Here is a 17,852-nt window from a genome sequence, read left to right on the forward strand (position 1 = left end):
ATTTTTTAAAAAATATATATTTTATTTCACAAGATATAACAAGCCAGTAATTAATCTTTTGTATTCTGTTGGTTGATAGATGAACAAAAAATTAAAAATAAGTTTAAAAAAATTTGAATTGGAAAGATGATGTATGTTTGTAGTTAAAGTTGTAGGATAATTTAAAAAAAACCGAACTTGTATCCTCTTGTAGGACGTTGTTATGGGTAAAAGTACTATGGAGTCTACTGTATTAGGATTCTCATTATATTTTGCCCTTTTCTATAAAAACCGAACAAATTAGTATTTGTGCATTAGGTCAAAGAGCAAACTAGTCTTTTATTTAAAAATTCATTTACTTTTTTTGTTAAGTGCTGACGCTGCTGATAGAGCATCTAGACAGTGACACTTGGCGTGCTATGTGTACCTCATGTTGATATGGATGGATTAATTCAAGCAACTAGATAGTAATACGCCATCACTTAATAATAGAAATTGAAAAATTTTTTAATAGAATGACCAACTTGTTCTTTGATATAATGTACATGCCTAATTTGTCCATTTTTTTACTAAAGAGGGCAAAATATAATTTGACTTTTAATACAAAGGTCTCCATGGTGCTTTTATCATCCTTATCCTTTATCAAATGTCAATAATTTTAACAAATAACTAGGAGGCCCATGTTATGGGAATTGATTGCATATTGTCTATTCTACATAAAAAACTGATCATTTTATATATATATATATATGTAATTATCTAGTTATTCCTTATACCAATTTTTAACCGGAGAAATAGAATTCTAGAGGGACTACTTTGGTAAAGAAAACAAAATATAAAATCTAACTCCATGATGAGATAATCAAATGAGAAGACATTTGTGAATGAATTTGCATATCATTTACACCATAATGTACCATTATAGAGAAAGATTAAAGTCTAAGAAATTTGGTAATTTAATTAATTAACCTAACATCTTACAAAAGATTCATAAAAGCCCAAAGCCAAAAATAGCCCCAGCTGAATCTCTCTCCCTCTCTTCTCTGTTATTCTCCCAAATCTCACCACACCCAACCTTCTCTTCTCTGGAAACCCAGAAAAAACCTCTGTGTGTTTCACAACTGTTAACTATTGTTGAAGTTAAAATGGAGAATCCTTCAAAAACCCTTTATGTGTTCACCGCCATTCTCCTCAAAATCGCCTAAAAATCCTCTTTTCCCCCAGGTTTTCAGCCATGGAAATGGTGACTCATTAACGAAAGTTTCTTTCAAGGCAATGTGGAAAACAACGTAGATTCCTTTGCAGTCTCTGATGATGGTGGCTGCCTTGTCTCGTCCACCAACTCCTTCACGCCCCACTGTTGAACCACAGAAAGAAACAAATAGTACCCATCAAAAGCCCCCTCTCAAAGACAATGGCTCCACTGTTACGAGAAAGTCCAGAGGACGACAAGTTTCTTCAAGGTATTTGTCTCCTTCTCCTTCATCGTCTTCTTCCACTTCTTCTACTTCATCGGCGGCCAAACCAACGGCGAGATTTCCTTCGCCCCTTATATCTCGTTCCACTAATACTATGTCGACGGGGAACAAAGCAGCTGCGAGATTCCATTCCCCGCTTGTTTCTCGTTCAACGAATGCTAGTACGACGTCGTCTTCGCTTCCTAAACGGTCTCAATCCGTCGACCGGAGGCGGCCGGGGAGTCAATTGCCGCCGGGAAATAGCAATGCTAATGGCTCCACGGAATTGTCAGCAGCTACCAAGATGTTGATTACTTCAACGCGAAGTTTGTCGGTTTCGTTTCAAGGCGAGTCCTATTCGCTTCCGATCAGTAAGGCTAAGGCTCAAGTCGGTTCTACTCTGATAAGGAAAGCAACACCCGAAAGGCGTAGAGCTACTCCGGTGAGAGATCACGGGGAGAACTCGAAGCCTGCGGATCAGCAACTCTGGCCGGCCAGAAACCGGAAAGGGAATTCCGGTCCGGGTTCGGGTTCAAACCTGTTGTCTAGGAGCTTTGATTATAGTGGTGAAAGGAAGGATTTTGGATCTGGGGCAGTGCTGGCTAAGTCACTGCAACAATCAATGATGCTTGATGAGAGTAGCAAAAGGGTTTCTTTTGATGGTAGTAGATTGAGTTTGGATTTGGGTAGCTCCGAGTTGTTAAAAGAAGCTAATAAGCTAAACCCAGATTCCAATTCTTTAATTGAGGCTTCTAATGAACTCAATGCATCTGATACAGATAGTATATCATCTGGGAGCACCAATTCTGGAACTGGAAGAAGTGGGAATTTGAAAGGGAAGAATGGACCCCGTAATATTGTTGTGTCTGCAAGGTTTTGGCAGGAAACTAATAGCCGGTTAAGGCGGTTGCAGGACCCAGGTTCACCTTTGTCTTCGAGCCCGGGTTCTAGAATTGGTTCACCAGCTAAGTTTAGTCAACCAAAAAGGGTTTCTTGTGATGGTGCAGTGGCTTCTCCTATTAGGGGTTGTATAAGACCTGCTTCTCCTAGTAAGCTTTGGACATCTTCGGCTTCATCTCCAACTCCATCGAGGGGACTAAGTCCTGGTCGGGTTAGAAATGCAGTTGGTGGTAAAGAGATGATTGGGAATGCTGTTAATACCCCTTCAATTCTCAGCTTTTCCGTTGATATTCGGAGAGGAAAGAAGGGAGAGGATCTAATTTTCGATGCTCATGCATTGAGGCTTTTTTATAACGGTTACTTGCAATGGAGATTTGCAAATGCAAGGGCAGATGCAACTTTCATAGTGCAAAAACTGAGCGCTGAGGTATGGTTATCCTCCCTTTCCTTCTCATTGCTCTTAATATGTTCAACGTACATGTATGCTTTCATATATTTTATGAATTCTAAAACTTATTTCGCCAGTATTAGTTTGGAAAACAAGCTGAACCCAACTAGTTTGTGGCAAAGGTTGCCAATAATGCAAGTGGCAGCTCAGTCCCTGCATTATGGTACCCTTTGGAGAGTATCTTGTAGTCTTCTCCAATATGTTATCACATAATTTGTTTATGTGCTACATGAATTACCCTTAGTTCCTGAGAAAAGCATGCCAGTTGTCCTTTTTATATTTGCTAAGAGATTAGATTTAGTGACAGAAGGATCTTAAGGCAATATATTGTCATACTTTTGAATAGTAAAATCCTTGATGTGATCGATGATTGGTGAGTTGGGTCCATGCTGAAGGTAAGAGTTAGTACTCTAGGCAGCTTTGGCACAGTACTTATTGGCTCAAGATGATGCAAAATCATTGAGAAATACATACTTACTAATATTATTGAGCAGCTTCGTTTCCCATATACCATTCTTTTACTAGAGTATTAATTGATAAACTATAATTGCTTAAACTTCCCTGAGTAACATTTTGAATTCTTGTTGTTACTGAGAGGCTGAAGATGTAGACATTTTATCACATTGGGTAAGATAAGGTTGCTCTTTGGGAAGTTTCCATCGTCCATAATGGACATTGCATAGTCATTAGGTTGGATTCCAATAATTATTTTTACTCTGGCCTTATTGTCATTGTGTCGCTTCCCCAATGGTCCTTGTTTCTTTAAGTTTAGAGGCAAAGAAAGGTTAATTATCTGAAAGAACTGAAAACCTATTCTGAGTATTTCAGTTGGTATATGGGGTCAACATGGAGTGAGTGTTTAGTAGTAAATGATCATAAAACTGTATGAATTTGATATGTGATGTCAAAGTAGATGAATTGTGGCTGATCTTGTGTGTCAATCTAGTCTTAATTCTGATCTTATAAAGAGATTTTCAAGCTCTTTCCATCTCTCTCTCTCTCTCTATATATATATTCCATCTATATATGTATATACTGTTGTAAATTTGCTTAGTGGAATGTGTAGTGGACTTGTTGGAAAAAGGCAAAATTAAAGTTATGCCTGGCGAGGAATTATTTGGATGTTTTTGGGTTCCATTAGTGTCTGTTGTAAATTGGACATGGTGCTCTTAATCTGTTCTTGGCAAGAGATAAGTGAATGATGCTGACTTTATATCGGTTAAAAAGGCCTATTCAAAGATTAACTGGTAGAATAGAACTAGAGCCCCGCTTCTAATATTCTTCAGGATGTCATCACTTCTCTGGTAACAGCGATCAATGTTGGGTCAAAATTGGTCTGCTGGGTTTTGCTATATGATAAACTGAAATTTTATGAACTGATTGGTGTGATTATCAGTTTGATCTAAAAAAGAAAATAATAATCGTGAGTTGAGGTTTAACTTGATAGTCGAAGTCTGGTTCTAATGTTCCTTCTTTTGTATCAGAAAAATCTGTGGAATGCATGGGTAACAACATCAGAACTGCGGCATTCTGTGACCCTCAAGAGAGTAAAGTTGCTGCTGCTTAGGCAAAAGTTGAAATTCACTTCCATCCTGAAAAGACAAGTAAGATTCAAAACTTCAAGTTTCTCAAAGTATTGAACCAAATCCTTGTAACTCGTTCATACAACTGTTTTCAACTATCTGATCATGGTTTTAACTTCGTATTTATCAATTCATAGCCATGCTTTCATAGACAACATTGTTAGGAATTAATATGATGAGAATGAAATCATCAAACTCGTTCATAGACAACTGTTTTCAACTATCTGATCATGGTTTTAGCTTCGAATTTATTAAATCATATCCATGCTTTCATAGACAACATTGTTAGGAATTAGTATGATGAGAATGAAACCATCAAACTAGGACCTGGTCTTATAATGAGGAATTCTTTAGTTTCTTGCAATGGTAACGGGGCTGCCTGGCTTTTAATAATTAATAATCTGCTTAGATACCTGCTTGGAAGTAGTCAGAATCCACTTGCATCATTAAAATGAGTAGGTGCTTAAAAATTGGTGCTAATTAAGACATAAAACACCAAAAAATGGAAAACTAGATGTACTGTTCTTGTCTGCTGTGGAGAATGGTCAATGTTTGATTTATTGCAAACTCCGTGCACCTTCTGGAGTTAAAAGGAAGTCAGAAAGAAAATGAGCAAATAAGAACCCAAGGAAAGTCGAGAAGAGAAAACTTTTGTACTGTTGTATTTCATTCCTGAAAGAAAAAAGGCGGTTGGTGATTTGATACTTTGAACTTCACTTCTTACTGCATGCTAGTTAGAACAGACCTATCCTTTACATTCTCAGTTACAAGATGCTGGCTTTTATAGCATGAGCACACTTCATGACTAAATTTTTTTAATAATTGGTGAGTGTAGATAGCTCATTTAGAAGCATGGGCCCTCCTGGAGAGAGACCACTCTAGCTCTTTGCTAGGAGCAACTGAAGCTTTAAAGGCTAGTACTCTTCGGCTTCCAATTGTTGGAAAAGCAACAGTAAGTTTCTTCCTTTCTCTTTTCCCCTATTTTCCACATACGATGCGTCAATGATTCGATTAATGAGTATTAATGTAGTTTAAAATAGTTTGTTTCTCTTCCCTTTCTCTGTTCTCTCATAATAGGCAGACATCCAAAATCTGAAGGATGCTATCAGTTCAGCAGTTGAGATGATGCAGGCAATGGCATCTTCAATATGCTCATTGTCATCAAAGGTGAAATTCATTAATTCAATCTTGTGGGATTAGTTTTCCAAAATAAAGACCATTGAGTTGTTTTTTTTTGTGGTAATTATTTGTAATCGTTGAGTTCTTTACAAACCAATTGTATCTTGTGAAGACTTCGTAATAACTCTATAGCGAGCTTTTCGTTGACATCAGATGAAAAAAATAAGCTCTATAGCAAGCTTTTCATTGACATTAGATAAACTGATTATAGCTGCCGGAGAAGGCTCTTCATTCACATTAGGTAGGTTCTCTGAAATGAGAGATTATAGGACTCAACCTTAAGTGAGTCTCGAGGTTAGATAGGCAATGGAAATATATATTACCATCTGTCAGTGCGCTTTACAAGCAGTGCGCTCTCCATTTTGGAGGCTTCTTTCATGGGAAAGAGAAGAAAACTGCTTACTGAAAGGTAATGCTAAATAGGAATAGTTAGTGGAAAAAACCCTTGCAGCTGATTGTATTCTTTGCCTTGCTTTTTCCATCTAAAACTTGGATCAGACATTTTTGTCACAAGGGACTATTACTGCCGATCCTGAGATATTTAGTAATTTCCATTAATAAACAAATTATTTGTGTTTGTCCTGAACTTGCTCTTTGAAAAGGGCAAATCTACCCTAATTATCTATGTCTCATTTGCCCCTAGCAGGTGGAGGAAATGAATTCTTTGGTGGCTGAACTTGCGAGCTTGGCTGCAAAGGAAACAGTTTTGCTTGAACATTGTAAGGATTTTTTGTCCTCGTTAGCAGCCATTCAGGTAAATATGGTGTTTTTGTTTTATGTTCCAAGCTTTTCTCAGCTTTCATCTGCTCATGTGGCTAAGTCTTTTCAACAGGTTAAGGACTGTAGTTTGAGGTCACATATAATACAACTAAATCGAGTACCCACGACCAACAACCTGACCACACGTGTGTAGAACTGATCTTATTTGACAACTCACCCTTAACGCTAACATTACACCCGAGCTCGTGTTCTTACATTAGGTGAAGGCTGCACCAAGCAAAATCACAGCAGTCTGAATATATCTTGGTTTGGCTTCTCATTTTAGCAGTTCCAGAACCAGTTATTATCTTTCATGATCAAGTGGCTTTTCCTCTCAACTGAGTTCTCATTTCTGTACACAAAACCCCCTGATTTTTTGGTTTTTTTCCCCCTCTTTTTTTTAGGTAAAAGAAAGCATTGTATATATAAATATGTAAGTTCATCTGATAACCTATTATTATGTATTTCTTGGCCTACACTAATTAATCATCTAAGCATGATCTTGTTGATGCTTGTTAAATTATACTGTCTTTTTCCGTTGTCTCAAAAACTTAATTGAACTGCATTGCATACGCATTGATGTTGTGGTGCATGATTTGAGTGCATGGAAACGAATTGTGTTTCCTATTCGAATCGGTTAAGCCTTGTTGATCAAACAGCTATATATATACCCCATTCAAGATGGTGGAGGGGGCTAAAATTTTCCATTCAAGATTTGTTACATTGGGGCAAATTCTGTATATAGGATGAAGCAAATACCATATTAGTGTTTCAGTGATGCTGGTATTTGTTTTGTTTTCCTACTGATAGGCTTATCTCAATCTAAGTCAGGGCATGTCACCAGTAAGTTTATAGAAGAGTGAAAGTCGTATTTACAGATTATCCATCATATGAGATCGTTGATGAGAGACTTGAATGTTGGTGCTTGCCTAATCATTTAAAATATGCCAATTAATTTTATTTAAATGTCAAAAGGGATTCCTTACCAGGACCATTGGTTTTAAACTTTTTCTTCGGCTTCAGTCATGCAATGCCAAAATGGGGGTAAAAGAGACACCTACGATGGTACAAATACAATGTAAAAGAACATGGGCCTTAAGTTGGTGTTGAACACACAAATACAGCCTTAGAGGGTGAAGGATCCCCCATTTTTTTGAGTGCCCCTTCCAGGGAATGAATATATAGGAAGGTGGCTTAATTAGGCAACAATACTTTACCGAAAGTTACGGAGTCGAAGCAAATATTTGTATTGGAATATTTGGTTTGACATACTCGAGTTTTTTACAAAAATATTATAAAAAAAAACTAAAATATTATAACTTTTTTTATTTACCAAAAAAAAAAAATATTTTATTTACCAAAATATATCAAAAAAAATAAACAAACAAAAAAAAAATCTAACACCAGCCTGATCAGGCCAATTAAATTGGCGGCACCAAAGGTGCCAAATTGAGTAATACTTAATTTTTTAAATTAAAATAGAGTTATTAAATAAAAAATTGAGTTGAAGGGGAATAAAAAGAAAATAATAAATAAAGAGGGCTTAGAAGGCAATTAGCCACATTTCAATTTTAGTGCGCAAGCAGCAGCAATTCACTTTCAAAATTCAAAATGGTAAATTTGCATGTCAGGTCTTTGAAACTGCAGATGGTCACTTAATTAGAATTCTCTCATTTAATAACTCTATTTTAATTTAAAAAATTAAGTATTACTTAATATTTTATTAAATTAAAATAGAGTTATTAAATGAGAATAGTTTATTAAATTAAAATAGAGTTATTAAATAAAAAAATGAGTTGAAGGGGAATAAAAAGAAAATAATAAATAAGGAGGACTTAAAAAACAATTACACACTTTTTTTTCCTTTGGCACCATGGAGCCGCCAATGACTTTGGCACCATTGGTGCCGCCAATTTATTTGGCACCTTTGGTGCCGCCAATTTAATTGGCTTGATCAGGCTGGTGTCAGGTTTTTTTTTGTTTGTTTTTTTTATATATTTTGGTAAATAAAAAATATATATATTTTTTGGTAAATAAAAAAAAGTTATAACATTTTGGTTATTTTTTATTTTTATTTTATAATATTTCTGTAAAAAACCCGACATACTCTGTTAGCAATTTTTCTAAATTAATGTCATTTGGTTTGGTTTATCCAATTTGGAATAGTTGTTGTAGTCTCTTTCTCATTTAAGAGCGGACATACTTAAATTTAGAAAATCCCGATCGTCCCAATGAATTAAGGTAAATTTTTATTATTGTCTCTTGATCTACTTAGAACCTCAAACATTTGTGAGAGATGGCATCTAATAGATTTGAAGCTCCATATTTAGTCAATATATAAGCCTTCAAAATGGAGAGTTAAACATATAAATTAAATAAAGGAGAGCATTGAAGCAACTTGCATGAATGACCCTCAAAAGTTCTGTAATGTTTTTCATCATAGTTTCAGTTCATGACTATATATGCTTTCATTTTTGCTAAAATTAACATAAAACTAGTTTTCAATTTTAGTAAAATGCCCCCCCAAAAAAACCCACCAAAAAAAAGGCAGCTACTATGTTTTTTTCCTTTCATTTCTACTTTAAGAAACCGAATGCCTTCTATTTCTGGATGGTGTTGATTTGGCTTCTTCAGGATTGGCCGAACCGAGACTTTCTGATGAATCCGAACCGCTGTTTTCACCTTGGGCTCCTTTGCTTGACCATATCTTTGAAAATATCCTCTTGGATTTCAATAAACCTTTCATTTTACTAATGGCAACTTTGTCGACGCTGTTCCTACTATCTCCGCCGTTTCTCTCACTCCCTCCAATGCCGTTGCTCATCCTCAAGGCAGCTATTTCGCCTTTCAGGGCCTTGAGTTCCTCGGCTGTGGCCACTGCATCCCAATCTTCCTCCGGGTGGGTTGCTGCTGACCTTGAGCTCCCATGAGATCCAATATTTAGATCCTTCAGGCCTCTAGGCAAGTCAGGAGTGCTACTTCCTGATGAAGCAGTAGCCCTTACCTGCTCGAAAAACAGAACCTGCACAACGACACGCAATGGGAGTCTCTCATTTTGCACAGCGTGCATACATGCATCAACTGATAGTTTCTTGCAATCCATTAATTTGCATATTCTTTTCCTCTCACTCTTGCTGATCCCTGGGTGCTCCTGCATTGAAGCCGAGTGGATTTTAAGTCAACAGAATCAGTTTTGCCTTCATAATAATAACCGTCAAAAAGTTGATGGTATTGGTTCAAGTATAATGTAATAACAATTTGTAAGTACATCGACAAAAATAGAGTTTGGCAAGATTCTCACCTTAAGGTACATGTCAATGGCTCGGTAAAGCCCATCGTGAGAAGGCCGAGAGATGCAAGACACCAGTTCAGCTAGGTCTACAAACTTCGACATGGGTAAGTTGGGATCCTTTGCAATTTCAGCAAGATATGCATCGATCAATTTTGCCACCATCAGCTTGGAAGCATCGGTTAGGATTCCAGGTCTTCGTATTTCCTGGACCTCGTTGTCTTCCGACTCGAATTCAGCATTCTGATCTTGCATCAGAAACTCTTTCACTATTTTCTGTACCGTATCAACATCATACACTACATCTTCCCCGTCTGCAGCTCGTATTGAAAGATCATTTACGGAAGCCTCCTCAAGTTGCTGCCCTATTCGCCTCACGAGCTGCTCCTGGGCCATTTCTCCCAAGTCAACAATGATGGCTGCTTTCAATAACTTCAGCAAGAAACTACAAGATACACTTCCTTTCTCAGCAGGCAACAGCCAGACAATAGCATCAACTGTTGATCTATACTTTATGACATCCCCGGAACGGATCACGCCCTTACTGAAACCAGGCAACCTTCTGTAAGAATAAGCTTTCAAAGCTTCTCCAATCACTTCATGAGATAGTATTCCTTTGGTTTTAATATTCATTATGACACGCTTATATAGATCAATTTCAAGTTCACACAAATCCTCAACCCACCAATCCTTTGGCACAGGTCGGTTTCTGAAACCATTACAGTTCAGATCATTTCCATTTTCCTCTGGGACCTTCCTCCGGTTATAAGTGTAGGACCAATCAACCTTGGAAACATCAATGCAAGCCTTGGTAGCTATAGCATCGATGCAGAGACCAACCACCTTCAATTCCTCGGATAATGGTAACATAGATTTCGTGGTCTGAAGAACAATGATCGAATCCTTCCAGCTATGGAAGATGCTGGAGTTGAGGAAGACATCGATCTTGTAAATTAGGTTCCCTTTTTCGATGGTCTCATGCATTCCTAAGTACTCAGCTGCACATCTAGCAGCGACAACATTGAAAGCATTGAGGGTGACAGTCATGCCGTAACAAAATTTGGCACATATCTCAAAGGCAACTGGGCCTCCGGGAATGTCAGAAATCTGAATTTCATCATTGTTTTCTTCATTACCACTTGCAGCCAACTTTTGTAAGTATGCACTTTTCGACAGAAGAGGAAACTGCATATACGTTCACAAAGATATAAGTTCGGATTGCATGTAAGATACAATGGAAATATGGAAAGCATTCTAGTAAGGACATTACGCTTGAAGAGAATGCTCGACCATAGACGGAAATTCATGAAAACCGGAAGAAAATGCTTACCTTGTGCAGATAAAACTTAACATCCCCTACAGTGACAGTGATGTCAGTTGCCAGCTCACTTGCCACGTACCTGACATGCAGATATAAGCTTAAAACATCAGAACTTCGAAAAATTCACACAGGTCGGACAAAGGCAACATTATATCAAACACCGGTCCATGGTACAGTTATCTATTTAAGAATAAGTGAATTACATTAACGAAATGAATACACGTTATATCTGCGTTGCTGTGATGTATAGGCCACAAGGTGACAAGTTACGAGATGTATTTAACTAATGACGGTTTTAAGGAGCCGATCTACAGCTGTAGAACATGTAACAAATAGCTAAGGAAACTAGTAGTATAAGTAATGTCAATTCATTACCGCAGTCAAAATAGTACATCGAGAAATCTAGTTCAAATTTCTTCTTGGCAAGATCAGTGCACTTAAAAGGTGAAATTTCAGTCAAATTTTAACTGGATGTTGGGATTAAGTTATCTTTGGACCTCATCCTACATTCCCGAGGTTGTTATCACTTTAACAAATTCAGGGTTGAACTCATACACGGCGATAGGAAAGAATATGGTTATAAAGAATCGAAAAGAGGAGGATTCCCACTATCTTCATAAGCAGAAGTTCGAGCTACCTATTATTGGATCTCAAGGATCGTGAATTTGAAATTGTTAATATTTGTGCCACGCACACAAGGAACCATATAAGATTTAACCAGAAAAAAGAAAAGGATAGATCAAAAGTCAAAACGAAAGAAGATTAGTCAGTCTTAACTCACGAGCAGCAAAGTATGCGGCGCTAAGAGGAACGTAACAAAATCAATGGCCTATAAAAGCTGCAAATCACATAAACCATTCTATGGTATACCACAAATGGTCATTTAGAAAAAAGGACCACAATTTCACATAGCCACGAAAAGATTCCTAGTTTACGCATAAACCAAAGAGGCAACGTTACCGGAGTTCGGAGTATGCAATTGAAATGAACAAATGAAGGCAAGAGATAATCACTTGATGGTGAAAGAATGGATTGAACTATGTGGACATAGTTTTATTTTTCTCAACAAATGATAAATTGTGAATAAGGTTCCAAGAGATCTCACCTCGCATTGTTCCCATCACTCTGAAACGTATCTGGCTTCGATCCAAGCTTCATGAACTTCATATTGACACACAAAAAGAACCCCTTCCCCTCTGCAAACCTCAAAAACTATACTCTCAGCTACTTGATCAGATCACAAGAAAATCAAATACCAATGGAACATAACACCAACTCGAGGAAAAGTTGCCAAAACTGGTAACCGATACTCCCAACTGTGAGGACCGAGTTTTCTGAATTCAAACAGATTTCTGTGGTTCAATGAGACTAAAGAACTAAGGGAAAGGAAAGGGATATATGCTGCGAAAGCATATGACGGAATCTCAACAGCAATCGAGGCAGGGAGGGTCTGAATACGATGGGGTTTTTTCTGAGTAACAATTTAAGAAAAGGTTCTCTTGAATGGCAAGAGAGGCATGGAAGAGGTTGTTGTTTCCTATGTTGATGGCAAAGCCCACCGAGTGCGGGCGAACTCGGTCAGCTTAGGGGACATAAACAACAGACTCTTTACACTAAAATAATGCCCAAAACCAGAGACTATCACAAGCACCAATCTGACTTCACCTGTACTCCCCCACACACTAATTTTTTAAAGCATATAAAAGATTCATATCACCAAGACCTTTTAAGGTCCTTTAAAGCTTCAAGTTCCAAACTTGGCATGTACAAATCAAATATCTATATCCATCCATCCATCCATCCATCCATCCATCCATACATACATGTGTATATATATATTGCTTTTACCGTTGAAGTCTGAAATCCTGCAATGGAAAACAGCATCTTGGAATCAGTTGAAGAAACCACCAAAACGGTAGACAACAAGCATCTCTCTATCTTTATTTATTTTATTTTATTTTTTATTCAAAGAATGGGGAATCAATGAAAAAGGATAACAAAAAGATTATAAAAGTAATATAGTAATGAACAATCAAACATCAACTAACCAACAAATTAACAACAATATCATTCACAAATTGGAACTGAAATCTGAGGAATCTACCAGAATATATATAATCACAAAAATCTAATAAAAAATATCAAAATTCCAACATTCAAGATCAGATTTTACAGCATGGGAAACCGGGAAAATGCCCGCAATCAAAAAGATTTTTCAGAATGAAAAAACAAATGCAGAAATTACCAAGAAATTTACACCATCATTGAGGAGAATTAAGTAGCAAAACTCTAAAAAAAAAGAAGTAACCAAATTTACACAATAAACCCACCAATAAAAACCAAACTTTCAAGTACCCATCAGTTTTAGACAAAAAACCAAAACTTGTTGGCAAATGTTTTTTTTATCTGGGTTTTATGTGTAGTGGCAAATACTATAACTTTTCCCTTCAATTACACAAACCAAGAAACAAAAACTTTAACTTTGATGCTTTGGGTATTTTTTTTTTCCTCTTTTATGAAGATTGGTGAAGAAAGTAGATTTAGCTTCATTGGGTTATTGGGAGAAAAAGGGGTATAAGCATTAAAACAGTCGACATATAAGCTGAGTTAAGCACGCCAAAGGCTGACAACGCGGCTTTCTTGCTTTGCCACCTTCTTTTTTACTAAATGCCTTCTCTTTACTTGTATCCTAATTAACCTTTCATTCTCCGCCTTTTGCTGTATTCAACAACTGTTTCCTCAGAAAGTAATGATGATAATAATAATGATGGAGAGTTTTTATTGGAATTTCATGATTTTCTTACCATAACAAATGAAAATGACAAGGAAAAAGAAAAAACAATGTCTCTGTCCAAAATCAAGTTACATTGATCCTTTCATGGTGGTGAAATCATGACTGTACAGTGAGGGTAAAGAAATTCTTTTTCCCTTCTATTTTGGTTTTCTAGTTGGGTGAGTTTATTGGAATATTCTCAATGTCGACAACAAATCAAACAGTTTATTCTTGTTTCAATGTTATATGATTTTAGATTTAGCCGAGAGCAGTTCACGATCCCGGTCAAGTTCGGAACAGGCCTAAGTTCATTTTAAATTCGATCCGGTCTGAAATATGAATATAAAATTTTATTTAAATTTACTCATATTTATGAATGATTAACTTAAATTTATTTTAAATCTGTTCATATTATTTTTAAAAATATATTTATTTATTATAGTTTTATATAGTCATTTGAATTTTTTTTAAATGTTTACATTATAATAATATTATATATTACTATAGATTTAGTTTTGATATGTTATAAATTACATAATATATAAAAATAACATAATATAAAACATTACGGACTTGAAAAATGGGTTGGGCCAAACTAGGCTTGGGCTCGGATTTAAACTTTCCAAACTAAGCTCAACTCATTTTCTAAGTTTGTAATATATTATATTATACTATTTTTATATATTATATAATTTATAGCGCATGAAAATTAAATATTTAATAATATATATAAAGGCTATTATGTAAGCATTAAAAAAAATTAAGTTGCCTATATATGAAATTTTAATAAATGAAAAAAAATAAAAATATTAAATATTATATAAAAATAAAAATAAAAAATAAAAATGGGTTGACCAAAATAGATTTCGATTAACCATTTATAAATATGAACGGGTTTGGTCAAAATTTTAGACTCATATTTTCAGATGGGCCAAGCTTAAACAAATATAAAATATGTTAATATCATACTCAAGTCCAATCCAACTTATTAACACTTCTAGCCGGCGATAGTTACTTCAATATAGCATGGGGTAAATCTCAAAATTATATTTGAACTTTGGTTCAATGTACAATGTCATACATAAACTTTGGTTTTGTATAATTTTATACATTAAATTTTGATTTAATTCAAATTTCAGTAAACTACTAACCCAATTATCAATGTAGCATCATTTTATATTTACATATTGCATATACAAATATTTTATTTATCCAATATAAAAATAAATTGATATATTTATTTCTTTAATCTATACAATTAAATCAAAATTAAAGTTTTATGCATACGTATTTAAATTATATTTTAATTTTTTATATATAATCGCACTAAATCAAAATTAATATATAGTAACAAGCCTTACATTATAAAATAAAATTCTAATGGAAGAGTATAAAAGGCTATCAATTATTACATCCAAATATGATATTAGCTATTGTTGTTAGAGTAGCTTCATAGGTATATACCTTTTTTTATTGGTCAAATAATTCCTATCATATTTGTTTTTTCTGATATAATGTTTGGAACTACCTATAGTCATTCCTCAACCCATAAATAGAAAGATAATACGTTTCAATGCACTCGAACCTACATCCTCTTACACTGGTAACAATATTCATACCAATCTAACTGAGACTCAATCGATTTTTTTTTTTTATAATTTGCTTAATAAACACACATCCAACTTTTGATATGGTGGTATCATATTGTAGATCAGATAATAATATTTCCCCGACCAAAATCAACAAAGAAGGCAGCATTGTTCAATATAAAATTGGAGTAAAAGAACATTTAATATTCCTCATTTCAACACTTCCCTTTGGAAGTGCTACATTTCTTTCACCTTTCACACCACATTTTGAGGCTTTCCTTCTTTCCCTTTAGCTTGGAATAGGACTAAATTTGATAATTAGGTTCACTTTAGTATTTATATTTTTTTAAATCTATTTTGGTATTTGAACTTAACAAGTAAGTTCATTTTAGTCCTTGAACTTGATAAATATAAAAAAATTGATAATTTAGCACTTTGAGATTGTACCACATCATCCAGAACCCAAAATTGACCTAATTGAATACAGGTACAAAAATGGACTAAATTGTCAAATTTGGAGACTAAAAGTTATGTTAACCCCTTATAAGTTAGTAAAGATCATGAGAGGTATCTATCTCAAAATCCCACACATGTTGCTGACTGTATCACACTGTATGTGTATATATAATATAAACCCTATTGCTAGATCATCTCATCTCATATATATATTTGAGGATTTCTTAACAAACACTTGATTCCTTGTCTACTATTTTAATTCAACCAAATCCTAAAAGTCAAGGAGAAGGTTTCCTTGGGCAGAAATTTTTACCACATGTCATTGTGTGATTGGGGGAATAAAATTGAAATCGAGTCAAATTGAGGTCAAACAGTGGTAAGTTTGAGTTTAATTTGAAATTCGTAGCTCAATGCTAACTCAAACTTAATCAAGTTTTATTTTCTTGACTCGAGATATAATTGAACTTATTGAATTTTAACACTTAACTCGAATTTAAGGTTTTAATAATATTTAAAAGTTATTTTAAAACATATATTAAAAAAGCGATTGGACTCGTAAGTTATTCAAATTAGATAGTTAATTGTTCTAGTTCAATTGAATAAAATTCGATTTTATTTTTTCAAATAAAATTGGAATAGTTTGTGAATACAAATATCTGGTTTACAACCTGGTGTTGATATAAAATAGGGACCTATCTGCCTAATTTTGAGCATAAAATATCTCAAAGGGAATAAAAATGTGTAGCTTAGGGTCATATGCTAGTTGTGGAAAAAAGAGGTCCCCAGCCTCTCTAACTTTGACCCACCACATGCTTTAGCAAGTTTGTTTGATTTGCTTGCCCATATTTGCCAAACCCTACCTTTACTTCTAGATTCATTGCTACATGGATTAACACAGTGCCCAAGCTAGAACTTTTTAAAAAAAATATTATAATTAAATTATAAAATTTTAAATGGTTAAATTAATTTAAAATTTTACAATTTTTAAAATAATTAAATTATAAGGTCGAATTTGATTTCAGGAATAGTTTTTATTTTTTTTAGAAAATGATAAATACTATGGAAAATGTGTTCAGTCAAAAATTCGAAATTAATTTTTAAAAAATAAAAATATGTAAAAATTAGAAAATAATAATAAGTCGTTTTTATTTTTTCCACTAAAAATATTTTGTAAAATTGAAAAAAAGCCTAGAATAAAGTCTTTAAGTTTAATTTTAATTAATGAATTGCGCTTACTTCAAACCCATTTAAATGCAAAAAAAATATTGATTTCAACAATGTTTAAATATCGAAATCTTTTACCCTGATTCAAATCCATATAAATTAGTGTAGTAATTTTTATTTTATTTCTCATGTTTCTGTTATAAGAAAATAGCGTATCAAAATTAAGCTTAAATTTCTCAGCTTCGACGGCCAAGGCTTCTGCTTACCCTTAGATCGTGAACAAAATTTATGTAAAAAAAATATAGTCATAAAAATTTGACATTAAAATAAATGATGTTTTCGTTGAAATGGTAAAATTGAACCTTTAAATTCATGGCATCTTAGGCTCAAGCTTTGTTTTTGTGTGAATGCTTTTTTCTAAACTTATTTCGGTTTTAAATTGGTTTTATAAATTTCATATAAAATTATTAAAAAATAAAAATACCCTTATAATAATATTTATTACCATATAAAGAGAACGGAATTTTTAATCTTTTTTCAACTAAATTGATATCCGATTTACTTATGATACCAACTCATCAAATACTAATTGTACCCCTTTAGATGAGCCGTGACTGTAGTGCGGTAGAATCTTTTGGCTCGTAACTATAATAATTAATCTCATCACCACCGTTATTTTTAATCTCATTTGTCAAAATTTCAACATAAATTAAAGATAAGTGGAAGACAATTTGGGTTAATTATATTGAATAAAAAAAGGGATTGGGCATGGGATCTTATGGGAGACAAAGGAAATAGAAAACATAAACATTGTGATCTAAAGATACTGCTAATACAATAATCATACAACTCATTACTGTACTATACGTTACGAATAAATAAATAAATAATAGTGAATAGATCACTTGGCCTACGTTTACCGCAAATGCACATCACATGCACGTCTTAAAATTTA

At 34.4% G+C, this 17,852-nt stretch overlaps 2 protein-coding genes across 5 annotated transcripts; one reads left to right on the plus strand and one right to left on the minus strand.

The window, feature by feature from the left end:
• Positions 1 to 968: 968 nt before the first annotated feature.
• On the plus strand, positions 969 to 6,825 carry LOC121225682 (QWRF motif-containing protein 2). Of its 2 annotated transcripts, none has more exons than XM_041110084.1 (6): positions 969 to 2,763; positions 4,269 to 4,388; positions 5,203 to 5,319; positions 5,445 to 5,534; positions 6,190 to 6,300; positions 6,379 to 6,825. In XM_041110084.1, the coding sequence occupies exons 1-6, from the start codon at positions 1,291 to 1,293 to the stop codon at positions 6,457 to 6,459; spliced, it is 1,992 nt and encodes a 663-aa protein (XP_040966018.1). In that variant the 5' UTR covers positions 969 to 1,290; the 3' UTR covers positions 6,460 to 6,825. The 2 variants fall into 2 exon arrangements, with proteins under 2 accessions (XP_040966018.1, XP_040966017.1); XM_041110083.1 differs by having other exon boundaries at positions 970 to 2,763; positions 6,193 to 6,300.
• Positions 6,826 to 8,676: 1,851 nt separating this feature from the next.
• On the minus strand, positions 8,677 to 13,764 carry LOC107943402 (BTB/POZ domain-containing protein NPY2). Of its 3 annotated transcripts, none has more exons than XM_041110086.1 (5): positions 13,246 to 13,627; positions 12,021 to 12,780; positions 10,925 to 10,994; positions 9,607 to 10,779; positions 8,677 to 9,456 (listed from the first exon to the last, which is right to left on the minus strand). In XM_041110086.1, exons 2-5 carry the CDS (start codon positions 12,080 to 12,082, stop codon positions 8,887 to 8,889), a joined length of 1,875 nt encoding a protein of 624 aa, XP_040966020.1. In that variant the 5' UTR covers positions 12,083 to 12,780; positions 13,246 to 13,627; the 3' UTR covers positions 8,677 to 8,886. The 3 variants fall into 3 exon arrangements, with proteins under 3 accessions (XP_040966020.1, XP_040966019.1, XP_016732644.2); XM_041110085.1 differs by having other exon boundaries at positions 13,161 to 13,627; XM_016877155.2 differs by having other exon boundaries at positions 12,021 to 13,764.
• Between the last annotated feature and the right edge of the window lie 4,088 nt (positions 13,765 to 17,852).

This window comes from Gossypium hirsutum, chromosome D13, assembly GCF_007990345.1.
Source record: "Gossypium hirsutum isolate 1008001.06 chromosome D13, Gossypium_hirsutum_v2.1, whole genome shotgun sequence".
Classification (NCBI taxonomy): Eukaryota; Viridiplantae; Streptophyta; class Magnoliopsida; order Malvales; family Malvaceae; genus Gossypium; species Gossypium hirsutum.